The 26537-nt window shown below is 38.6% G+C and overlaps 1 protein-coding gene across 4 annotated transcripts in view; it reads left to right on the top strand.

The window, feature by feature from the left end:
• Positions 1-26537, top strand: part of Zcchc7 (zinc finger CCHC-type containing 7) — a 171096-nt gene that overhangs the window by 121027 nt on the left and 23532 nt on the right. For all 4 annotated transcript variants that reach the window (XR_015047389.1, XM_021160513.3, XM_021160514.3 and 1 more), the window contains exons 3-6: positions 11170-11213; positions 12543-12668; positions 13454-13624; positions 26322-26357. Coding sequence is in view for 3 of the 4 variants with exons in the window: in XM_021160513.3 (XP_021016172.1) it covers positions 11170-11213; positions 12543-12668; positions 13454-13624; positions 26322-26357 (377 nt within the window). In the remaining variant the exon portion in view is untranslated. The remainder of the gene's footprint in view (positions 1-11169; positions 11214-12542; positions 12669-13453; positions 13625-26321; positions 26358-26537) is intronic.

Genomic DNA, 26537 nt, shown 5'->3' with positions numbered 1-26537 from the left:
CACCAGTGGCTTTGTTAATAAGTCTAAAGTTGGCATTCAGGCTTTATCTGAGTTTGGATACATTGCTTCAAGTCAGCCAAAGTACATGGGTCCTTCTGCTCAGGTTTGCTCGCACCTCACTGATTTACATCCTGACTCTTCTGCTTGATCTATATTCATTCCCTTAGTGGTCTTCACCAGAATGAAGCTGAATGTTATCCCCATGTCTCTATTGGGGAATTTCTATCTCCAATTCTCTGTCTCCTAAATTTGAATTGACAGATCCAGTAGCAGCTTCTTCATTTCAATATTTTAATACTATTGTAAGTATAACCTGTCCAAAACTAAACCTAACTCCCCTGACATGTTATTTTCAGGTTTTGTTACAGTAACCCCCTTCTTTTAGGTCAAACACTAAGGAGTCACCCTTGACTCGGTTCTTTCATGTTTATATCTAATTCTCCCATAGACTTATTAGCTTTACCTTGAGTGTATTCAAAGTGTATTACTGTACTTCTCATTCATCTAGCTTGATCAGAGGCCCTATTATTTGTTCATTAAACTACTTTCTTGACTTGTCCCCTACTCCCATACTTGCCGCCATATTTTATTCTCAGCAGAGTAATTCTTTACAAGTCAAACCATATCTCTGCTCACTGTACTCCAGTAACAACCTTTGACTAACAATGAAGGTCCAAGTCTGTATAATGCCCTAAACCTTATAAAGGTGCGCCTATACCTGTTGGACTTCACCCTGCAACCCTCCATTCGCTGCTCTAGCCACACTGCACACTGCTGTCTCATAAGCACTTTGCCATAGCACTTGCTACTGCTTGGAATGCTCTTACCCAGAAACGCATGACTTGATTCTGTCATCACTCTACATGAAAGTGTAAGCCATACCCAACACACTCAGCTTCTGCTGCACACTCTACTGTTTTATCCAAAGTGCTTATGACCCCACAGCATGCATCATTTATGATTACTTTTTGTTATGTATTGGTTTTCTCACACACACACTAAAATTTAAATCCTATTAAAGAATCAGTGTCTATCTTGTTGACTGACATATTCTGAGCCCCTAAAATGCTGTCTGCTATGTGGAAATAATTAGCTAAATATTTGATGAGTGAATAAATCAGTGGTAAGATTTGCGATAATTCTTTAGTTGAACAGTCTAATGTCAATTTCATTGCTATTGTTTTTATATATTATTTTAGTATTGGGATTTTTTACAAAACTCATGATAAAAATTCACAATGAAATATAAAATAGTTTAGAGAAAATCTATCCTGTATGTAAATGAAGTTGAAGGTGTACCAACAGAACAGCCTTCAGTCTTAGGGGATAAGTAAATTCTGAAGACTATAACAAAACAGAAAATTTAACTGTGCTACAGAGACAAGGAAAGAAATATACTGTGGAACACAAGGCCCAAGCTGTTTGGATCGTGAGTGATTATTGGGTCGAAATGAAAGCTACATTTGAGCGATTAATAACTACAAGAGTGAAGGTATTTGAGCCCTTTTAAGGTAAAGTTATAAAGATGAGTTTTGCTTTGGATATGTTATGCTTATACTGGCTTATATCAACATGCTTAAGACCCTGGGTTCTGTCACAAAAAGAAAAAAGAAAAATCATAAATGTTAATGTAGGTATATATTTGATCTAACATCTAGAGAGAGATTTGGTGACTTGTTCTACCAAGAAGAGAGTGAGTACAGAATCAAACACTGGAGAAAAAAGAAGTGGAAAGGAGACAAGGAAGTGTTCAAAGAAGTAGAACAAATGAAAGACTAGTTTTCAAATTGAAATTGCTAGTGCCCACACCAGCACAGGGCTGACCTGTTTTCTACAGCCTCTACCTCCCACCTCTGAAGCCTTCTAAAAGGAGCCTCTGAATTAATATTGTTATTTGTGCTTAAGTTTTTACAGATACTCTGGGCAGGGAGGAAGGGGGATGTGGAAGTGGAAATCAGGTATTTATCTATTGATACCTTTTACTAGTAGGAGGAGTATTTTGCTGACATCTTACAAGAAGAAAAAGACTTCCTGACCCCGCTGTACTGTTGACCTTTGATGGTTTTGTTCAGCCTACTTCTGTCTCTTGGAATTAATTTTGTTGCTTGTTCTTAGGGGTTTGTTTGTTTGCTTAGACAGGATCTTAAACAACTCCTGCTGCTTTTATACTTTATGTAGTTGAGGGTGACCTTGAACTCCTGATTTTCTTGCATCTACCTCCCAAGGGCTAAGATTACAGGCCCGAGTGATCATTCCCAGCTTCAGTTTCTAAATAAGAATCTCTTAACCTGTTAACTCACTGATGAAATATTAGGGATCAGAGGATATTTGATAACTTTCTTTATGTCCATCCCCTCTAACAATACACTTTTATATTTTACATATAAAATATACAATGTAAATATAAAATATATTTTTTATATATAAACTGTGAAGAGCTCTTTGTAACCCCAAGCTAAGCACCTGCACTTATTTCCTCTTTCTTCTTCTTCCTCTATCTCTAAAAAAAGAAAAGTCAAATCCTCATTTATCTTTTACACATAATTTTAAGTATAAGCTGTTTCTGGTAAATTTAATATGATTAAAATAAGATGAACATTTTCTTTCTTATAAATTCTTATGTTAAAATTTGTTTTTCTTAAGCAGTTGCCAGTTATATAGCACAAAATTATGATTAAATTGATTAATTTCTGCCTGGTGTTAAAATGAAAAATCATAAATATGAGGGAAAGGAGAGATATAACGTGCACACAAGTGCACAGTTTGAGAAGAATGCAAGTGAATAAAATGACTGTGTCCTCAGGGGTTTAGTGTGGCATTGTGTGTTTCTCAAAAGTTTCCGTTGAAGTAACAGATGCTGCTACTGAGGTTGGGAATCCTAAGTTCACTTGCGGCTTTTTCTGTTGCTTATTAGAAGTGAGAAGCTCCCAGAGGGAATCTGGTGTGGTAGAGTTAGCTCAGGGAAGGCTACGACGAACACATGATAGCTTTGTCTTTGTGACCTTTAATCTACATGTAAGCACAGGCACAGTTGTCTAAAAATGTGCAGTTATCTTACAATTTATGTAGCTCTTGGGTCTATCTCAGTGTTATTATTCAATAATGGTGATTGGTTTTTCAAGTTCTTTTGAGTTCTTTAAAGTTTTTCTCTAAAAATTCTATTCTTTCTTAGCCATAAAAAATTATCTTGCTAAACATTTACTGTGTATCAACAGGCAATTAAATTATATATTAGCTATATGTCTCAACTCAAAATAGTGCTTATTCATACAATAGTACTTATGATTAAATGTGATTTATTTTTCTTTCTAATTTTAATTATACAAGACACTATGATCAGTGGACACATAGATAAAACATGGAGTCTCCGTCCACAGACAGCTTTGATATAGAAAGGAATAAATTATTTCTTAGTAGAACCCTTAATTTAGGCCTTTAAATGCATAGTAACCTAAAAGATGCAGGCAATGAGCTTTTACATTATCAATGAGGGAGAAAAGACTTTACAAAAGGGATATCAATGGGAATAGAAATGTTACTTAGTTTACTTACTGGTTGGTTTTTGAAATTTTATTTTTACTTTAGTTACGTGTACGTACGTGTGGGTATGTGCACATTTGAGTGGAGATGCCACAGGAGTCCAGAAGGAAGCTATCAGATCCCTTGGTGCTAGAGTCACAGGCAGTAGTGAAGTGCTTGAGAGAGCAGAGAGCCATGCTCCAGAAGAACAGCAGATACTCTGCACCACTGTGCCGTCTCACCAGCTCCTTTAGTTAAGTTACAGATGTATCAGCACCCCCGATAACTAGGTAGTCATACTTTGGTGTTAAGACGCTACAAAGAGAAATGCCACAGTTCAAGTCCAAAATGTTACAGAGTTGTAATTGATCCTTTCTGATTTGAAGAAGAGGTGGCAGTAAGAGAGAACTTTCAAGGCTAGTCTAAGAACCCAGTGAATGAAATGGCGGGGAGTCTTGAGAGGTTCTGTAGAATGCATGTAAAGGCAGACTGCAGAGTATGGTAGAACACTGAGGACATTTCTGGACCTAGCTGAAACAGTGGGACCAGAAAAATAAGAACTAAACCATGGGCAATGTTGTGTTGTACTACTGTCTGTCTTCAAACATGTGTCCAATTGGCAGCAAGGGACCTTTTAGATACAATGTATTCTCATTTCTGTTTTATTCCAATAACAGTAGACTAAGATTGAATTTGTGGTAATGAAGAGAAGCTATTTTAATAATCTGTATCAGAAATTAAGTGGCCCAAAGCTAAAATAATAGTATTAAGGCTATTTAAGATAAACAATTTCTAGAATTTGGTGAGTAATCTTATGCTCTAGATAAAAGAAAACAGTTGGGGGTTTCTGACTGGGAAAAGCAGACGTGGGACAAGTTGTAGAATATCAAGAGGAAAAGGAAAACTAGGGAGCTTTTGGTTTTATATGTCTGGCTGTTCATTAGTTCACAGTACTGGGGATTAAGCCCAGTGCTGAACTCGCTTTCTTCTTCTCCGTCTCCGTCGTCTTCTTCTCCTTCTTCTTCTTCTTCTCCTTCTCCTCCTCCTCCTTTATTTTTTGGGGGGTAGGGGGGGCGGGTTCGAGGCAGGGTTTCTCTGTGTAGCCCTGGCTGTCCTGGAACTCACTTTGTAGACTAGGCTGGCCTCGAACTCAGAAATCCACCTGCCTCTGCCTCCCAAGTGCTGGGATTAAAGGCGTGCGCCACCACTGCCCAGCACCCCCTGAGCTTTCAAGAGTGAGGAAGAAAGAACTTTTAATGCTTTGGATCTGGGTTACTTATGACATGTCCGATTTCAAATCTCCCAGAGATTTGGACTGTATAGGAAACAAAAGAAATGACCTGGCTTGGAAGGACAGATTTACTAGTTTCCTTTCTGGGCATACACTGGGAGAAAGAAGGCACACACAGAGGGTACAAGATACTGATGAAGCGGAAGAGACCACAAAGGAAGACAAGAGCCAAAAGAGTGAGTCACCAGAGAAGTAAGAAAGGTATTGAATATTTTTCTGTTCCTATTGACTTTGAGGACCTGAGACACAAAGATACTCAGAACTATAGTAATAAAACTTGATGGGAATGGGCAAAGAGGGGAGCAATGTTGGAAGTCAGGAGGCTAATGAACACGCACAGAGGCGGGAAACATGACAAGTGTGAGTTTCAGTCAGGGAGAGTAGGTGATAACTCTTGAGCTGTTACTTTTCTAATGGAGAAAATCTTACCTTATGCCCTGTAATAGGCTAATGGGCCTGCACTTAACCTTTACCACCTGGGTTCTTTTTGTTTCCTTGACAATTTAACTGTGTTCTCTCTCAGTGATGGAAGAGTGCTGTTTCAGAGCAGTCAAAGTTGGCTTTATAATGCAAATAAAAAATAAATATTGTGAAAAGACTCAGATTTTGGTTCTTTGGGAATTACAGGTTTAGGCTAATCATTAGCTTTCTCCCCTCCCCACTAGCTTACTCTATATAGTACATGAATTCATAGTTATGAAGAGATTTACAAACTTAGTTGTTCAAGCTACTTCACAAAAGAAAGATTGGGTGGTGTTGTCATACATTAGTCACTTGTAGAAATCAGTACTTTTTGCTAAATAGCTTATTTACCCAAATAATATTGGGCTCTCTCTTGCCCAGGCGCTCTCTCTCTCTCTCTCTCTCTCTCTCTCTCTCTCTCTCTCTCTCTCTCGCTCTTTGCTTGCTTGTTTGTTTGTTTGTTTGTTTGTTTGAAACAAGGTTTCTCTGTCTCAAAACAACCCTAGCTGTCCTGGAACTCACTCTGTAAACCAGGTTGAACTCACAGAGATCAGCCTGTCTCTGCCTCCCAAGTATTGGGATTTAAAGACGCATGCCACCACTGCCGGTTGGGCTTTCTGCCTTCTTAAAAAACTTAGTTACCCATTATTGCGGTACATGCCCATGATCTCATCAATGGGAGGCTGAGACAGAAGAATCACAAGTTAGAAGCCAGCTGTGTTTATTAATCTCAGTTGTCAACTTTTGACAAGATCTAGAATCACCTGATGGTCTGGTGAATCTAGGCTACTAGGCTCCAGTGGTTCCTGGTCACACACAGATAGTCCTGATTAAACTCAGTCACAAACAAAACAAAAAGATAAGAATAAGGGAAATGGGCTCATCATGGGAAACTTGTCAAAAAGGGCAGGAGATGAGAGTGGGAGACAGTAATCTGTACTACATACAAGTATGAAATTGTCAAAGAACAAATTTAATAAAAGTTACAATTAAAAGAAACAGACTGCTAAATAATATGTAGATGATTTTTTTTTTTTGCTAAATGAACTGAAGTACAAATTAGATAAAGAAAAATTATGAGAAAATTATTTAAAAGTCACAAATTACTAAAAATTGGCCCAATTAAGAAAAAGGAAATATAGAAGGATCCATATCTACTAAAGAAATAGAATTACTTGTTTTTGTTTTTGTTTTTTGTTTTGTTTTGTTTTTCGAGACAGGGTTTCTCGGTATAGCCCTGGCTGTCCTGGAACTCACTCTGTAGACCAGGCTGGCCTAGAACTCAAAAATCTGCCTGCCTCTGCCTCCCAAGTGCTAGGATTAAAGGCATGTGCCACCACGCCCGGCTTAGAATTACTTTTTAAAGACTATTCTACAAGTAAAACTCCTGACCCACAAAACCAAAACCACATATGGTGAATTCTATCTATTAAGGAAGGACACAATTTTTTCTCAGTTCTTATGAGTCCAGTCTTATACCACTATCAAAACCACACAAAGATATTATGAGGAAACTCTAATCAATATCCCTGTGTTAGTTACTTTTGCATCACGAAGTACCTAATAGAAACAACTTAGAAAAAGAAATACTTATTTTGGCTCATGGTTTTGGGATTTATCAGTCCATCACAATTCAGTGATGGCCCAGAAGTTCTGTCCCTGGTGGCTCTTCATATGACATTAGACAGAAAACAGAGGGAGAACAGGCCTGGACTGATATCCATAACTTCCAGAAGCCTGCCCACAGTGACCCACTTCTGCCTCTTCCTCCTAACGTCCCAGCCTCCCAGTACAGTGCCACCAGCTAGCTTCTAAGTGTTCAAAACATGGCCTCCAGGGGTCATCTCACATCCAACCTACGATTCTTCATGAATGCAATTACAAACTTCTGACTTATGTAAAGTAAGAAGTTCTTGTTCTTTAAAGATACTACATATTAACCCAGTTAGTTCCAAAATAAAGGCTCAGCCTGACATTTGAAACCAAATTACTGTGGCTGTTCAGGAAGAAATAGGAAAAATCATGGACTTCTCAACTTGTTGCAAAAAATGCCATTGATAAAATTCACTATCTGTTTTCAGAAAACTGGAAATAGAAAGAAATTTATCTAGCTATAAAATTTTCCTAAAAACAGTCTATGTAAGAGAAGGAAGTGAGGGAGGGCAAGGGGGAAACAGTGTATGCAGTTGTAAAAGAAAACAGTTTATTTCCTAAGACTGGGAACTGAACAGAGATCTGCTGTTCCCACCTACATTTAACATCTGTCTGAAGGAGGGCCTGAGTATCAGTGACATAAGAGAAAGAAAAGAGAGCATGGGAATTGCCAGGGAGAGCCAGAACAAACAAGACATTCCAGAGGTAAGGCACTTGCTGCCAAGCCTACCACAGAACCCGAGTTTAGATCCCTGGGACCCACATGATGGAAAGAAAGAACCAACTTTCACAAGTTGCCCTCTGACCTCCTCGTACAGGTGTGTGTGTATATGTGTGTACAACGAATAAAAATGTTAAGAAAGGAGGAAGCAAAACTATCTTTACTTACAGGTGGTATGGACATGTATATTGAAAATTGGCAGAAGCATGCAACACAAACTTCTAAAACTAAGAGACCACAACAAGTTACACAGTGTAATATGAGTGTATAAAAAGTCACTTATATTTTATAAACATATAATCAAAAACTGGAAAAGCATTACCATGAAAAGTTAAGCCAAAGTAGATTGAGAGATGTATCAGTGTATATGGAGACTTGGTATTACAATAGCCTGCTATATGGATTCAATACAATATCAATAAGAATCCCAGCAGACTTTTTACTGAAATTAACATGTTTATTCTAAAATATATACCCACAATCAAAGGGGCTAGAATAGGGAACACATTCTTGAAAAAAATGAAAGTCAAGGGTGTGTACCCCATGTTTCATTTTTTTTGGTTGGGTTGGGTTTGGTTTGGTTTGGTTTGGTTGAGACAGGCTCACAGTGTAGCCTTGGCTGCACTGAGATCTGTCTGTTTCTGCTTTCCACGTGTTGGGATTAATTGCATGCCCTACTATGCCCAGCCTGCATTTAATTTTTTAAGAATAAAAATAAATCAGCTTGAGGAGTTGAGGGAATGGTTTAGTCAGCAAAGTGCTTGCTATACAAAGTGTTTGCATAAGGACCTGAGTTCAGTCCCTAGCACCCATGCAAAAATCTGGATGCAGCATGCATCTGCAGTGGGGAGGTGAAGACAGATGAGACAGATCCCTCAGTTTCCATGGTGAAACTAATCTAGCCAAATGGTGAGCCCCCGTTCAGTGAAAACACAGTCTCAAAAAGTAATGTAGAGAGATATTGAAGAAGACAAAGATGTCTACCTCCGGCCTCTGCACAAGCATGTGTGCAGACACACAGCCCCAAAAAAGAAGAAAAAATTAAATGAGTTTTGCGATTAAAGTGATTACAAGGAGTCATTGAATTTTAGTGATAAATGTCACTGGAATACATAAGGTAGCTCTGAAAATGACAGCCCATATGTTACTTACCTGCACCTTTTGAATGAAAGAATAATGGTGGGATGAAGAAATGGGGCTGCTGCTATTTCATATAGCCTCACTCTTCAGTACACGTGTGCAGCCTCCAGACTCCACAAAGAAAATCAGCAGCAGCACAGCGCCTCTGCTTCCCTATGAATTGACCTTTTTGTAAAGCAGCCTCATAATTTTTTTTTAGTACAGGTATTTTATTTTAAAATATGTTTCTAGACACTTAACCCTGGTAGGCCTGAAAACATGTAGATTACTTCATGTCTCTTCAAAATTCTTTTCAGAGAAGCGAGTCAAGCTTGATTTGTGTTTTTGAGATAGGTGGAAGTAGTAAGGTTAGACGGAGGAGGAAATCATAACTCGGCTTTTAGTCCTTTGTTGACACCTCCTTAGCGTCTGCATTAGTCATAGGTCCCTTCCTTCTTGTCCGGAGAGGGACCAAAGGAATAGGAGGTATTTGCAGGTTTGTAAAGAGCAATGCAAAGAAAAGGAAATAGCTGACACAGAAAAATGCTGTTAGTCCTCCAGTTTTACAGTTGTATTTTTAGATTCATACTTACAGGTTTATGGATATTTGGGGGTTTGCGGTTTGTTTTTATTTTGAGGAAAGGCTTTGCATCTGTGGCTAGCCTAAGCTCACTTGTGTAGGCTGTATGCTCACTATATTGGCCAAGCTGCCTTTAGGCCAGCAGCAGTCCTGCCTCCTCTGCCTCTGCATTTATCACCCCACCCAGAAGGAAAACAAGTTAGGCCTCTTGTTTTGCTCCTATGTCACTATTTTTGATGTTGTTAATGTAATGCAAAGTTCCTAACACACAAAGTAGGCCAGTTTCCAAGGTCTGTTGTGGTTAGAATCTGTCAGTGGAGGCAAGCGAGATGGACTAAGAGCTGGTAACGGTGCTTGCCTGCAAGCTTGATGGCTCTTGTGTGAACCCTGGCATCCAGATGGTGGTCACAGAGAACCACCTCCCTCAAACTGTCCTCTGACCTCATGCACATAGATGTCAACAAACAGGCCAAAGAAATAGATAATTCTTTCAAAGGTTTTTGATACTGTAGTGGAAGTCATCTAGAAAAACCAGTAGACATTGTTAATGCTGATGTTGAGATAAAGAATTTCTCTTCTACCAACTTAGGTGGAAATGAGATGTGTGACTTTCCACCACTGGACAGAATAAGTGAAGACAAGATGCAGTCTGTTGACACTGCTGGGAGGACTCATTAATGAGCAACTTGTTGAAGAGTTTAAATGGATAATGGTCACAGTTTATACACCAACTTCACACAATAGCCAGGTTCAGAGGATCAAAAGACAAGATTCTGGGGCTTGTTTACAAAATATTTTGGAATGTCCCAGTGTCTGGGGTCTAGAAAAATAAAAGGGTTGGGATCATTGAAACATCTCCTCTCTAAGTAAAGTTCTGCTTGGTCAGGTAGGAAATTGACATAAATTTATTTCTACATCTGCTGTTGAGCCCTTTGCTTATTTTTTTTGTATTTGTATTTGAGCTTGGTATACAAAGCCATTTTTCACAAATCTCATTTGATTCTTACAAAAAATTTTAGGTAGACAGGGCAAATACTATAAATACCATCATCCCTATTTTACAGGCAAAAAATATGAGGCACAGGGTGATTAATTATTTGTTGAGAGTCACACAACTGATATGAGTGCTTTTAAGCAAAGTGTTGCATAGATGGTTCAGGTGGGTGAGAGCAGTTGTTGCACCAGCTAGGACCTGAGTTGAGATCCCCAGCACCCATGTATAAAGTAGGCGTGGGCACACATGCACGTGTAACCTGAGCTTTGTGCTAAGCAGAGGCAGAGTTCACTGCCAGTGAGAGGGGCCGTCACAAGGAATAAGGTAGAGTGCTGGCAAGTAGGGTACTGAGATACTCCCGTCCCTCATAGATATCCTGACACATGTGCAGCTGCACGCTCACACACACACACACACACACACACAAAACCAGTGCTATTAGTGCTTTGTCTGCATACTCAAAGCCTACTACCACAGAAAAATAATATAAAATTTTAGGGCTAGAAAGAAAGCACATCGGTTATGAACACTCGCTGCCCTTGCATTTCCTGGGACCCACATGGAGAGAGTCCAGGTCCAGGGAGATCTGACACCCTCTTCTGGCATCCATAGGCACATATACTCATATGCATAGACACACAATTTTAAATAAATAAAAGACTGAAAAATAGTATTTTTAACTTACATGAGAATTTTAGATGTCTAACCCTTTTCATTTATACCTTCTCTTATACTTCTCATTTATACCAGTTTGAATTCTAACAAGTTTGAAGTCCCATTGTCTGTGTGTGGCTTAAGGCACTAAAAGTAACATTTGTTTTATTTTCTAGGAGAAGATGATGTAAATTGGTTCATCAGTGACAAGGACATCGAGGTAAGATCAATTTTTTTAAAGCTAATATTGTCCTTTGATCTACATTTCCATTTGTTTTTTTTTTCCATAATTTTTTGGGGGGTATAAACTTTTTTAAAAAGATGTAGTCCCATAACTTAGAAGAGAAAGTTTGGCTTTAGTATGTATGTAATATAACTTTTCAGAAATGTAACTCAACTTTGATTTTTGTCAGCTGATAAGTAGCTATAAATCACCCTTCTGTTTATATTTCTTCTCTGCCTTAATGATTCCTGTTAGCCCCTATGGTCTAGTACTACTAAGATCAACACCGGAAATAACTGTTTCTTCAGTGTAAGGAAATGGTCAGTCTATATTTAGAACATGGCAGGTGCTTGTGTCAATTATTAGCCTTATTGTAACAAATACTTAAAAATAAAAAAAATTAAAAGGTTGTTTTCAACTTGATAGTCAAGTTTTAAGATATTACTAGATTGGAGATAGTTGACAACCAATTCAGGAGAATAACAGGTAAAAAAAAATGAAGCTTTTTCAAAAATGGAATTTATTTTATTTATTTATGTATGTATTTTTCTCTTTTTGAGACAGGGTCTCCTACATAGCCTAGGCTGTCCTTGAACTTGCGATCCTCCTGCCCCCACCTCCCAAGTGTTGGGATTATAGACATGAACCACCATGCCTGACTTTAAAGACGGAATTCTGCCAAACAAGATAAGCGCATGGTTGGGATTTTCGTATTCCTCTTTAGGTATTTCATATGATGTACTTTGCTCGTGTTCTTTCATATATAGTAGAATTTGACTAGAATAAGAGACAACTAGAATTGGGTCACTGTGTGGCTGATAGTGGAAGAATATTGTCTCATATTCTTAGAAGTTGTCATTAGTTTTATAGTCAATAGAGGTAGCCCTGTGCTTTTCAAAAGAAGGTTATATTTGGTAGTTATATAGTTTTGTAATGTTTTAAAGCACAAAATCATAAAAATACCATTCCCTAACTAAAACTTTAAGCAAGCCTCTCATTCAGAACTAAATGGTGTATGTTTAGATGTAGAAGTTAGCAGCAGCTGAATGTAGCATAGCCATATTCCTGCTTGACCTGAGCCCTAATCGAATCTGGCAAGTGGGGGCAGTCACGTGGGCAAGAGCCAAAGAAATAGCCTCTCGGGGATGGAGTCTGCTTCTGGATGTTAGGTTGAACATAGATGTCTGTTCCTTCTTTTGTTGTACCAAAGTAATAAAGCTGACTTAAAATTTAATGTTTCTACCTCAGTAGTTTAAGAGGAAGAATAGGTAGGTTTCCTTAAACTGAAATAATTTTAATTCTTAATTTTTTTCCTTCTACTCTTAGGCCAAGATAGATAATAACAGATCTTCTGGAAGGTGGAACAACCGATACTATTCAGTCAACAAAAATGTCACCTGTAGAAATTGTGATAAACGTGGCCATTTGTCAAAAAACTGCCCCTTACCACAAGTACGTGAGATGCATGATGCTTCTTCCTGTGTTAAAGGCAGACTGTTAGGCCTAGAGCCCTGGCTCTTAGACTCAGCTCTGGTTAAAGCGTGTTGGATTACAGGTAGCTCATGAGCATGGCATGGGTGTAGTGTCTGCAACCCTGGGCTCCATTTCAGCTTTCCCATTATGAGCTTAGTGGCGGCAGATACGTCATACTCTGTGCCTAGATTTTCTTGTCCACAAGATGAGAAGACTGAGTGAAAGGATTTCCTTTTAAAACTTTGTCCTCTGTAGACAGCACATTTCATTGTGTGATAATTCTCACTATTAGAGATTTGTACTTCTTTTTATCTATATGTGTGTAGTAATGGCAAAGTAAGCATATTTATTTGAGTTCTGCGTTATGGTATGTAGTGGCTCTGGACACACAGTCCTTTCATTACCTAATGCCTCCTAAAGCAGCTCGTGGTAGGCATACAACTGCTTCTCTCTCTGTTCATCCTGTGACTTGATATCCAGACATCCTCATCCTATTATCCTAGATATTTCTACTTTATGACTATTCCTCTGTAAGATAAGATAAGATAAGGCATATGTCCAGACTTTGTGGCAACAACATACTGATAGCTGTGTTCGATCTCTGAGTTCGGACATTGGGCCGATTTTATAATTCTGCTCAAGGTTGGACCTTCACTGAGTTTCAAGTTAGAAATAACTTTTTATATAGGAAAGAAAAACCAATGTTCTACCATTTGAGACTGATTCGTTTTGCTAAAGAGAGTTTGTGTTTGTCTACCATATAGAAAGTCCGGGCCTGCTGCCTCTGCTCGGAGAGAGGACATCTCCAGTATGGCTGTCCAGCCCGTTACTGCTTAGACTGCTCTTTGCCCATGTCTTCCAACCACAGATGTTTTGAAAGATTTTCCTGGAGAAAACGATGTGACCGATGTGATATGATAGGCCACCATGCTGACGTAAGTATTTTTAATGAACTAATTTGTCAAGACTTTGGACAGTGTAGCAGTTCATAACCATCAGCCGTCCTACTTGAGAGAATGTTTATTGGTAGGTTTGTTTGTTGTTTTCTTGAAACAGGATTTCTCTGTGTAGCCCTGGCTATCCTTGTTCTGTGAAACAGGCTGGCCTCAAGCTCAGAGATACAAATGTCTCTACCTCCTGCATGCTGGGATACAAGGTGTGTACCACCACAGCTGCATGCTGAGATACAAGGTGTGCACTACTACCACAGCTGGCTTTAGAAGAATGTACACTTTATGTTTTATACAGATGTGCATATGAAAACTGATCTGAAATTCTTGTTGGTGATTTTACTAGTGGTAAAAATAAATAGTCTGTGACAGTAAGTACATGCTTCCCAGTACTTTAAATATGCCTGCTTTATTAGGTCTTGTTATATATTTAAAAAGTAACTTAGGCATTGTAGTGTGGCCTCTAATTCCAACACCTAGGAGTCCTAATCCAAAGGGATTTCAAGTTTTGAGACCAATTAAACTCTGTCTCAAAAAGCACGTATTTGTTAATATTAAGAAAGTACAAGAAATTTAGAAAACACTTCAGTTACTTACAACAAAATCAGAATGGTGCATTGGACCTGCCCCTCCTGTTGTAAGTCTGTGTGGGGTTGAAGGGTTATCAGTTCTAACCACAGTGTCGGAGCCCAGGAAGGCTAATGGCTTTCATAAGGATTGTGGAGCTTCCTACAGTCAATTTACTCCTTTTATGGAAGGTTTTGGAACCTTGTCGGATATTGAGATTTTTAACATTTTATAAGTTTAAAAATCAACTGGGAGCCAGCAAGATGGGTCAGTGGATAAAATCACTTGCACACCAAACCTGATCCATAGGTTGGATCCCCAGAGCTTACATAGTAGAAAAAGAGAACAGCCTCTCATAGGTTGTCTTCTGACCTTCATACCACAGCATGCACTCACACACACACTGAATGAATATTTTTTAAGATTTAAACAGATCACCAAAGTTCCTCTTACCGTGGCCATCCTTGAACGTCTGTCTGCTTTGCCAGAACCAGATACGTACGTGCACAGAAAGTTCATCATAAAAGCTGATGAGTTGTGTTCAGACTCTTGCTGTATCTGAAATGCCTCAATAGTCACCAACAGTGGAAAGACCATTTGACTGAAATCCCTGTTTTACAATAGAGTATGAGACCTAAGTCAGCCTGCACCAGGGGTTATCGCCCTCCAAATGATGAGACTGTGGGAAGAGTAGGAAAAGATTTCCCCACCTGAAACTGCCAAAGACTCTGTCCTCTTCCCAAAAACTCTTAGGCCAAGAGTTCTCTTGTATTTCAGGCTGGCCTTGAACTCCCAATCCTCCTGCTCTTTGAATGCTGAGATAACTTATGCACATTATAGTTATTCTGTATCTGGTTTTAATAGCTTTCTTCCTTTTGCTTTTAAATAGGGTCTTACTATGTAGGCTCAGAGATACAAAATCATATTTGAAAAAGTTTAGCTGTTCTGAACTGTTTTGTTTGGTTTTGTTTTCTCCTTGCTCTGTCAGTTCCAGTCTTGAAAGGCTATGATGTTATATCAGAAGCTGAACTGTTTTAGCACTGATGTGAAAGAACCATTCACAGTATAGAGTCTTAAGCACTTTCATCATACTTGTTACTATCCTGCACAGTCTGTGAATATTAACTCTGGACTATTATGAACAGTTCCCACTTTGCCCTTTTCTCCATTTTCAGTAGGCAGCTAGTGTCATCAGTCATCCTTGTTTGGGTTTTTCTTTTGGTGGTTGTTATTCATGTTGGTGGTGGTGGTGGTGGTGGTAGTGGTTGTATCTCTGTGTTACTGTCTGGCAAGATATGCAGCTGGGGGTGTATACCAGCATAACCTTCTGCCTCCTAAATCCACCAAGCCTTTCTAAACATGTTTCAGCTTACATCAACCCAAATTTGTATGACTTTGTTTCAGAGTCATAACTCAGGCTCATACAGTCTGCATATGGGCTGTGTATGCTCTTAACTTCTTGACCATAGGGATCCCTGCAGCTTACTTTATTTAGATGATTTCCATCTCCCCAAACGTCTCCTTTTGCCCACCCTGGGTAAAATGGCACATACATCTCTACACCCTCAACTTTCCTTGCCCTCTTTTTCTGATTTTCCTTCATTGTTTCAAAGAGTTACTTATTTATGTATGAGTACACTGTAGCTGTCTTCAGACACACAAGAAGAAGGCATCAGATCCCATTACAGATGGTGGTGAGCCACCATGAGGTTGCTGGGAGTTGAACTCAGGACCTCTGGAAAGAACTGCTGAGCCTTCTCTCCAGCCCTATTTTTTCTCCTTCGCACTTACATCTGACATTGAATTTGAACATAAGTTACACGTGTGTTTCAGCATATTCATCACAGTAACAGTAGTCTCTAGGACAACTCTGTGACAGTGGAGCTCAGTAGGACGTTGAATAATGAATGAATAAATGAGTTGGGTAGGCTAGATCCTGTGCACAGTTAAATGACTGGAGCGTTGTCAAGCCTTGCACCTAAGCATGCCTGATGGGACATTCTCAGCTTGGGTGGTAATAAGGTAAGCCTACTAAATTTTCTGGTTCTGTTTAAAATCATTTCAGTAGACTTTCCAAAAATCACTGGACCTATAGCATACCCAAACTAAAGTGACATTTCTAAGGGAAAGGCATTCTATTATCCTGTCTTTCTTGGGTTTAGTGATCAACTTTAGGTCTGTATTATTTTTAAAATATATTACCTTGTTACCAAATACTCTTCCTAAATATTTGTGATTTAAATAAATGCAGTAGCTGTGTTTTAGTCCTTTAGTTTGGGCCTGTCAACTGCTGAGTTCTATTAGGAAGACTCTTAACCACTGCCTTTGTGGTGAAATATATGTACTGTGTCAATTTTCCTGTTGACTTATTTGAAAATAAGACAGACTACTGGCATTGAGACTGATTTAATGATGATTACAAAATGAAATAAAACAAATACAACTTAATGTAGTAACCTCCTTGCAAGGGTTTGAAGATGAAAATATAGCAACTTCTCCCTCTCTGAACCTTTTTTAGAAAGATTTATTTGTTTCTTTTATTTATAATGAGTACACTGTTGCTGTCTTCAGCCACACCAGAAGAAAACATCAGATCCCATTACAGATGGTTGTGAGTCACCATGTGGTTGCGGAAATTGAACTCAGAACCTCTAGAAGAGCATTCAGTGCTCTTAACCACTGAGATGTCTCTCCAGCCCCCTCTCTAAACTTTGGTTTCTTGTTTTGTTTTAGTCATCATTGTTGTTGCTACAAAACAGTTTAAATATACAGTGATAAAGAAGAAAAGGGCTTATTTTGAAAATAAAATCACCTCTGAGCTGGTGAGATGGGTCCATGAGTAAAAGTATTTACCACCAAGCTTGGCACCCTGAGTTCAGCTCCCTGCTCCCATATGGTAGAAGGAGAGAACCAATTCTTGGAAGTTATCTAATGACTTACACACACACACTTGTGGTGGTATGGGCACATTCACACATGTACAGTAAATAAAGTAATAAAATAATTTAGATTATCCAAAATGTTCCAGAATTTCAGATTGATTGATTGATTGATTTAAATAAATGTGTGGTCCTCGTGATAATCATCACACCAATTTGGAGAATAAAGAGGAAAATGAGGCTCACCATAGAAATATTAGTTTTTTAAGCATAATATTGGAGCTGAGAGACATGACTGGGATAGCTTGATTTACTTAAAGGTAATCATTGAATGGACTTTTGAGTGCTTCTCTCGCTGAGAGGCTCAAGATGCTAATAGAAAAGTCAGTTGACGGCTGCACTGTCTTTTGTTGGTCCTAACTGATGTAGGGTCAGAGGTGTGGGCACACATGCCGTGATATTTGAGTGGAGGTCAGAGGACAACTCCGGGGAGTGGCTTTGCTCCTTCCACCCTATTGAGGGAAGTCTCTCATGCTGCCACTGTGCGTATCCAGGCTGACCGATCCTTGAGCTTTAAGGATTCTCTTGTCTCCTCACTGCATCTTACCACAGAAATTGCCCTACTTTGATTCTATGTTGCTGTAAGAAAAAAACTGACCAAAACTGACTTGGGGACATTTTCTCAGTTGAGATCCCCTCTTTCCAGATGAGCAAATGTCAAGTTGACAAAAAATGACTTAGCACAGCAGTGATCAGACTGAAGATACATGCCATTGCATCTAACTTTTTAGATAGGCCTAGGAATTGAACTTGGGTCCTCAGGTTGGTGCGGCTAGCATGTTTACCCACTAAGCCATCTGCCCAGCCATTGCTTCTGTCCTCACAGTCATTTCAGTGAAACTCATTTATGTGTTCATTTAAGAGAGTAAATCCCAAGCTAAGAATTAATCATTCATTAAAACTGTTCACAAGCCACTTAACTAATAAATAAACATCTGAACTGTTTGGGATTACATATACATTGTCTACACTTTAAATTGAAGCTATGTATCTTAACACATTTAAACGTTGAAGGAGAATCCAGCCTTGTTTTGAAATTGTGTAAAACAGTTTCCTTTCTCAACATCTCTAATCTGAATTCCCCCACCCTCTCAAGCTGTCTTAGAGCACACGCCTCGCTGTCCAGCACTTGGCCCTGGTAGTGAGCCTAGCGGCTAAATGGAAAGATTTCTTTGTTGAAACTAAGAATATGCTAGTAGAGGATAGAAACAGCTCTCTTTCTCCAGAAGGGAGAGTGTCCTCCCGAGTCTGTGGTGTCACTGAGAATTATGTGGTCCTTAGAAATGGACTTACCCTTAGTCCAGTCCTGTGTGAGACTGTGACAAAGTAGACTGGTGCCAGAAGTGACTGTCAGACTCATTGAACATCTCACCTGCTTTTACAATTCAGCTGTAAATGTCTACATAGACTTGGATTTCATTCTTAGATCTCTAATAAGGACAAATTCTGAACAATTGATCTATGAAATTAAGGAAGTCAGATCCACATTAATGCCCTGTGAGGATACAAACATAATTAAATACTGCAAACCAAGGTCAACTCTCCTAAACTTCATTGATTCCAGATAGCTTCTGAACCAGATTTTGCAAATCTCCTTCAAACCATACAGTTACGTACTAATTCATTCACTTAAACATGCAATATGTCTAACCTTGTCTGCAGAATAACTTTGTTTTGACTTAAAAAGTGGACTCAGTTCTGTGTAATATATGTATGTGCTTATTTATATATATTACTTTACCCTGTTAAATAGGATAAAAGATTACATACCAGGTTATTAGCCTTGATTTTCCTCTGCACACTAAGAATAGAGGCAGGCTGAGAAATGTAATTAGTTCCCCTCTACTTTTTATCATAATTCAGTTTTTTAAAAAACAGAGAAAAGGATAATTATTTCTGAAAGACTTCATTTTAAGCCAGACTTGATATCATAGCCTGTATGTAATCCCAGCTACTCAGGAGGCTGAAGCAGAAGGATCACCAAGTTCAAGATCAGCCTGGCCAGCTTAGTGAGAACATATTTCCTAGGAAATACCCCAGTTAGGATTGGTGATGTGGCTCAGTGTAAGCCACTTACCCAGCCTGTGTGGTGGGGGTACTGTAGTTAGGTCAGAACCCATAGATGCGTTTGTATATGTTGTTCTTTATTTCCTTTTTTATAGTAACTTGTATTTATGTTTTATTTATGTATTCAAGGTGTAATATGCCCTATTCTATTACTTACAAGTATTATATGTTATAAATTCTCTGTGAATAGTATAGTCAATGACCACGCTTTAGTACTGTTGGATGGTTTTTAGCCATTCTAATAACTACATAGTATCACTGTTTTTGTGGTTCTAATTTGTGTCTAGCCAGTGACTAACCCTGCTGAATATTCTTTCGTGTGCTCATTTTATTCTTGTGTCGTTCCTGGTAATGTATCTAGATCCCTTCCCATTTTTAACTGTGGTCCTTATTTTCTTATTATTTCAGATGTTACTCAATATAGTGAGTGTTCTAACCCAAAAATACAATATATTTCTTACTACTTATTCTGTGCTTCTTTGCTTTATGTTACAAGAATGTTTAAGATTACAGTATATGCATTTCTTCATATTTAGATTTACACATTTTTTATTGTACCAGGTTTTTTTTTTTTACCAAATTGCTTTTCAGTCATTTATTGTTTATGTATAGAAAAATATTTTATTAAATATTTGCAGTAGTTCTCCAGTGTTACAACTATATTTAACTTATTTTTTTGGTTGCCTGTATTTTCTATATTTAAAATGAATGTTCAGTACTTATAATAATGGTATATGTCTGTGTGCGCGCACACATGCATGCATATGTAGGCCCCAGAGATTGATGTCAAGTGTCTTCTTCAACCACTTTCCCCTTATTTTTTGAGACAGGGTCTCTGACTGAAGCTAGAGCTCTCTGGTCTGGATAGACTGGCCGGCCGGCAAGCAGCCTCTTGCCTCCACTTCCCAACACTGGCCTTGCAGGAGTGTAAGGCTACCACACCCTGCTCTTCACATGAGTACTGGGGATTCAGACTCACCGAGCACCTCCCCAATTCCTATCATGATTCTTAAGATGAGCTTTTAAATTACAATTGTGACAGCATCAAATAGCACAACTCTGGACCCAAAGTTTATCTAACATACCCTGGATGCTATGAGCATCTTGAGAGAAAAAGAACAGGTAATTCCAAAGAAGAATTAATTCCGTGATACTTACATAACTAGAACTGAATGATAAGACGTGATCATGATTAGAAGTAGCTTAGTGTAGTTACCAAGGGAGATAACTTCTGTCATTAGGTGTTGGTCATTTGAGATGCTGCTTATATTTTTATATATGTAAATATAAAATAAGTGTCTGTCAGTGTCAGCACTCAGAAAGTCACTGTTCATTGGGCACTATCAAAGTGCTCCTGACAGGATTAAGGAATACTGCCAACCTAAATTTTTGTTATTGTTCAGGTATAGGAAGGTTAGTATATAAGAAAGGAAGCCTCTAGGTTAGTATGATGGCTTAACAAGTAAGGGTGTTTGCCACTAAGCCTTATTACTTGAGTTTAGTCCCCAGAATCTACATGATAGCAGGGAAAACCAGTTCCAGTAAGTTGTCCTTTGACTTCTACATGCATGAACACTTAAAGATGCACACACACAAAATCCATGTAAAAGGTTGTTTTAAAAGAAATGGAGGCAATGGAGAGATGGTGCAGTGAGTCAGAGAGTTACTGCGTGGCAGAAGACCCAAATTCAATTCCTAGCACCCACATGGTGGCTCAAAACGTCTATAACTGCAGCTACAGAAGGCATCAGGCACCAGCTATAAACAGTGCACAATGCATGTAATGTAAAAAAAAAAAATGTTTAAAAGAAAAGAAGGGGAGCTGGAGAGATGGCTCAGTGGTTAAGAGCTCTCACTGCACTTCCGAAGGTCCTGAGTTCAAATCCCAGCAACCACATGGTGGTTCACAACCATCTGAATGAGATCTGACGCCCTCTTCTGGAGTGTCTGAAGATAGCTACCGTGTACTTACATATAATAATAAATAAATCTTTAGGGGGAAAAAAAAAGAACAGAACAGAAATGGAGGTTCTTGGCACATGTAATTGCAGCATCCAGGAAGCTAAGAGCAGGATCACCGCTTCAAGTCCAAGCTGGGGTGCATAGGAATAACATTCCATTTACCTTCCAAATTTCTCTCCTTCAAGAGAGAGTTTCCTGGAAGGAAATCTCTGGTAACTGTTAAAAAGGAAATGCTGGGAAAAAACGCTGTGCCCATTATAATTTAGACATTGACCTGAGTTTGAGTAAACAAGTCGCTCAGAACTGACCTGAGTTTGAGTAAACAAGTCGCTTTGAGAGTAGAGTGGATCATCAATGGCCAAAATAGCTTAAAAGTTTTGTAGTCAGAAGTTAACTGTAAAATACAGTCTGATCCAGTATCCTTTTCTATGATTGTAAACAACTAAAAACATTAAGTAGATCTCATCTGAATGTAAAACTAAATGGATAACTTAAGTGCTGATGGTTCCGGTCTCTCCCCGACCCCCATGAAGAAGGGAGTCAGAAGCAGCGCTATCTAAATGAGATGTCGTCTGTCCTTTCCTTTCACATTTGTTTCTGGGGGTCTTTGCTTTCCTACCAAGCTCAGCCACTCTCCGATGGAGTCTCAGCTACCTCAGTGATGTCCGTTTGTCCATGACCATAGAGCTTTGATAGAGTATAGAGAGCCACTCTCATGTGCCTGTAGTCATGGCTAATAACAGTTGAGCCTTGCTATTTAGCAGGCTTTGTTCTAAAGAATCAATCTTCTCAGCTCTGACCATCACAGCAGCACATTGAGAGAGTTCAGGGAGCCCTGTTTCATACCTACAAAAGCCGAGGCACAGCAGTGTGTAATTTGCCTAGGACAGTAAGTAGCAGGGCCAGGATTTGAACCCAGCCTTTTCTTTGGTTCTGCATATCTAATGTTAGCTGTTGTGCTAGCATGACTCATTGTCTTCCTTTTCTCCTATTGTTTGACTTTGATATCCCTTAGCTAAAAGCGGTGTCAGAGAATCAGCAGCTCTTTGTAAAATAAACAGTCATCTAGAATCAGAGTATCTCCAGACATTGTGATTCCTTATTAAAAAACTCTTTTTCTAAAGAAAATGTTACTTAAGAGAACTGAGTGTATGTGCGTATATTGAGGGTCTTTTGTGATCAATTTTAAATATTTTTCTGTAAAATAGGACAATTGCATTTCCAATAAAACTGAAATATAATTTAACAAACTTTATGCCCTTATAACTACACTTAACTTAGGAGAATACAAAAAAGGAGAATATTTTCTGCAAAAAAAAAAAAAAACAACTTGTTAGTTTTCCTGATTATAGAGGATTTTGAGTATAAAAACTGACGAAAATTTGACCTTAAATCAAAAGTTAGTTTTATGGAGTCTAGTTCATTTTGGAAGCAGCTTTGAGATAGTGATCAGTGAATGGATTTTCATACTTATTGCTGAAAAATATATAGATTCTGTATACATTGCCACACTATAGGTGTTGAATATATGTCTAAACCTATTTGTGTTTATGTATTTATCTCCTTACCAAGAATAGCCATTTTTATGCACAGTAGAAATATAGTAAACAATCTTAAAACATTTTGAATTTTAATTGTAGATTTCTGTAATGTTAGACCGTAGAGCTGTCTTTATGTAGAATTTTGGTTTAAGGTAAATGTTAGAATATTCTCTTAATTTTCTTCCCTCCTAAGATAAACTCCAGCTCACATAAATATGCATACACGGTGGTTAGCCAAGTGTTTGGACAGTTGGATGACTTGAGAGTCTTTGTATGAAGAGCCTGCTGACCAGGCTTCAGTGTAGGGTTGTCCCTTGTAATGGAAGAACAGCATCAGTGTGTGGGGAGACTCACACTCACAGTCAATCCAGAGATGGCATTATTTTTCTTGCCATTACTTCTCAGTCAACAAATTTTAAACAAAATTATTCTCTTTATTTTTTTTCTATTTAAGTTATTCAGCATTGATGAGCATTGCTTGTTTTATTAAATCTTTTGTTTTGCTGCAGTGACTTAAGGGGCCAGCTCTTAACAGCAGAGGCTTTGACAAAGCACCAGAGGATTCTGTTAAAAAGTTGTGTTTCGTAATTGTAGTTGTCGTGTCAGAGCCTAACTGACTTGGAGCTGAAGGATTTTTGTGAGATGAGTAGCTGTGCCAGCAGGGACCCAAGTCTCCTGGGCTGGCCGCGCTCTCATTAAGATTTGCCGCTAGCAGTGGCGGTGTTGAGCATGTATGTGACGTGCATTCTGTTATTGTATGCTTGGCTTGTCAGCCTGCAGCTTCCTGACACTCACTTATGTCACTCTTTATTCAGAGAGGAAGAAGCTTTTGATAATTTGACAAGACAAGCTCTTAAACGATCTAGGTCATGGCCTTCACTGTCTGTGATTGTGAACATATTTCCTGAAAGCCCTGTCACTCATCACAGCTACATTTTCTCCCGGGGAGCCACAGGCCTGTCCTGGTCTCTTGTCAGCTCATACATTTTGGTTATTCATATACCAAATACAGTACTGGGGTTTTTTTTCTTCCCTTTTGCAAATGCTAGCATGTTAGTAAGGCTAATCCTTTCTCCTGTGCTGTGTTCCCAGCAGGGCTGCGTTCAAGGGCTCTCTCCGTACAAGGCAGACAACTGGCCAAGGGGAGCTGAGGAGGAGGAAAGGCCGCTTAGCGTTGTTTTGTGTTTGTTCATTGTTGTGGAAATATGAGAACTGGTGGCAAGGGCCTTGTCTGTTGAGCACTTGAGTCTTGGTCTGCTGTCAGGGGCTGTTTAAGATTGAGTGTTTTATTTTCTTTGATGTACGCATTTGAGAATAGGGAAGTGGGAATTAAACAACAGATGCACTAAGCCGTTGTTCTCATAAAACAATAATTAGCACCTGATAAAATTCAATATGGTTCGAAATGCACAATATAAACTCTCAGTTCATCTGGCATGGCAAAGTATGTTGATTCATCTTTGAATGTTATGAATAATAACACTCAGTTATTCATGTATGTTTATTATCCAAAGTACAATAGACAGGAAAACTAGTTGGGCAAAAGTTGGCAAGCAGCGGACCACATTGCCGAAACAGATGTACGAGTGCGCTGTGTGTGTTCTGGTGTTCATCCACCTAAATGCCAGGAAGGTGGGAGCCGCAGGCCAGTAGTAGTGCAACTGCATGATGATGCTGTGTGTGTTTCACTTCAGCTGACCACCCATTCCGTCTAAATGTTTTAATCAGACCAAGTTTTCACTTGCAGTAGTTAGCTTCTTTCTTTAGAAGTTTATTCTATCTAAATTTTCCATGCTTAGCCATTCTGCTTGCTGAGAATTTTTAAAATATCTCTGTGCACAATACTAAGGAGTGTTAAAAAGAAGGAGTCACCAAAGTTTAGCATGTAGGAAAAATAGGATTTTAAATTTTGATTAATGATTGCAGCTACATTTTGTATTTAGAATTAACATGTATGCTCTCCAATGACCTCTGCTTTGAAGTCTTTTTTTCTAACCTTACATAGCATTATGTACAAAATACTAAAATGAATCTATACATAGGAATGTTAATAAAAGTACTTCCATAATAGCTAGATGTCTTTAATTGTAGTACTGTTATCTAATAAAAGAGAAGAGGTTCCATATCATCCACTCCCATATCAGTCATCATCTCCCTGTACAGGGCAATCAGATGATTGTTCAAAAACCAAGGAATTCTTTTTTTTATTACTAAATTGCTACTATACCAGAAAAGGTCACATGGTAGAGTGGCATTCTGCCAGTCTATGACAACTCAGTGATTGTGATTTTTCAACCGTATTATTCTGAGGATACTGTGGTAATCAAGAACTATCCATAACTAATGTATAAATAACTGCTTGCTATCTCTATAGTAATCAAACTCAAATTATATGTACATAGCAAAAGGTTTATGCCAGAAGGCAGGAAGTGAGTACTTGAAGCTATATCTATCGTACATTAAGTTTTGTATGTAAGTGTGTTTGAGTGCGTCATCCTTAGGAACCTGAGAACCAAGCACTCTGCAGCTATTCTTTATGTAGTACTGACACTGTCTTTGCCTCCTGAAGCAACTTTTAGTTTTATAAAAGTATTTTTCTTTCAGTTAGTGTTACTAATACAGAAATCATTGACATAAGTAATGGGTTTTTCAGACACTATATATTTTATGAATATGCCATTAAAACTGGGGAGAAGACCACTGGACATTTTAATTTACATGCTTTTCTATAGAAAATTGCACAGGCTAGTTAAGCTTAAAGTATATAATGTGTGGTTTTTCACCTGAGTTATATGTCTTTGGTCTAACTACTTATGTGGTATTTTCAGTAGAGATTTTGCTGTTCATAGTTACTGTTATAACATTCTTTTTCTGTAAGGATGGTCAGCTGGTGAACGAAACAGTGCTGCTAGAGACAGTTTCCTCTGGCAGAGACCAGTGTGGGACTCAGGAAAAGGGCCTCTTGCTGGTGTCTGTCCCTGGTGCTGAGTGTTTTGTTATCTGTTCTGATTTCAGTAAGTTCATCTTGAACAGATTTTTTTGAGGTTTCATTGTTTTGTTTTTAGATTATTTCTCGATAATATGAACATGTAAAATGTTGATGTATAAGAAAAAGGCTATAGATTTTAGGGATTTTGCTTTGGTTTGGCTTGGCTTTCTTTTTTTATTCTCTTTTTCATTAAGTTTTCAGTTAGCACCAACAGACATTACAGATAAGTACACTGCACAGTTAAAGCATCTTAAAAGTGGTGCTCTTTTAAAAGACACTCTAGGCTAGTCTTACAGATCTAGACCACTGCTCTTGATTTACCAGTTTAACTGAGTTATGGCCCAGCATCATACCATAGTCCCCAAACTTCTAACCTGTGAAGAAAGAGAGGAAAACTTTGTAACTGGCTTCCTGACAATGGCAGGGAGTGTGTTAAAGCAGTGTAAAATTCAATTAAACCGTCTAGCCAGGTTTTTGAAGCTGAAATGCAGACCCTTTCTGTTAAGCTTCTTATTTTCCTGTGACCGACACCGGTGGATGCTGGGTTATGCCAAAACCAACAGGCTGTAAAGTACCTTGTTTCATGCTCCCAGCTGATCAATATTTTTATTTTCCAGGCTTGCCCAGAAATCTGGAGGCAGTATCACCTAACGGTGAGTAAAAACACCTTTTTATTTTCCCCAAGACCCAGCCTATTTACCCTTCTCTGAACTGCTGACCATAAAATATAGACAAGCATCTTCTGCAGCAAGATAATAAACATCTGGAGAATTTGTACTGAGAAAGCAATAATGCACCTATCCCTTTCTCCTGCCCACTGCCTGCTCTTTATT

This window comes from Mus caroli, unplaced genomic scaffold (assembly GCF_978045245.1).
Source record: "Mus caroli unplaced genomic scaffold, Mus_caroli_1 scaffold_6, whole genome shotgun sequence".
In the NCBI taxonomy this organism is placed as follows: Eukaryota; Metazoa; Chordata; class Mammalia; order Rodentia; family Muridae; genus Mus; species Mus caroli.
This window is presented reverse-complemented; position numbering and strand designations above follow the sequence as displayed.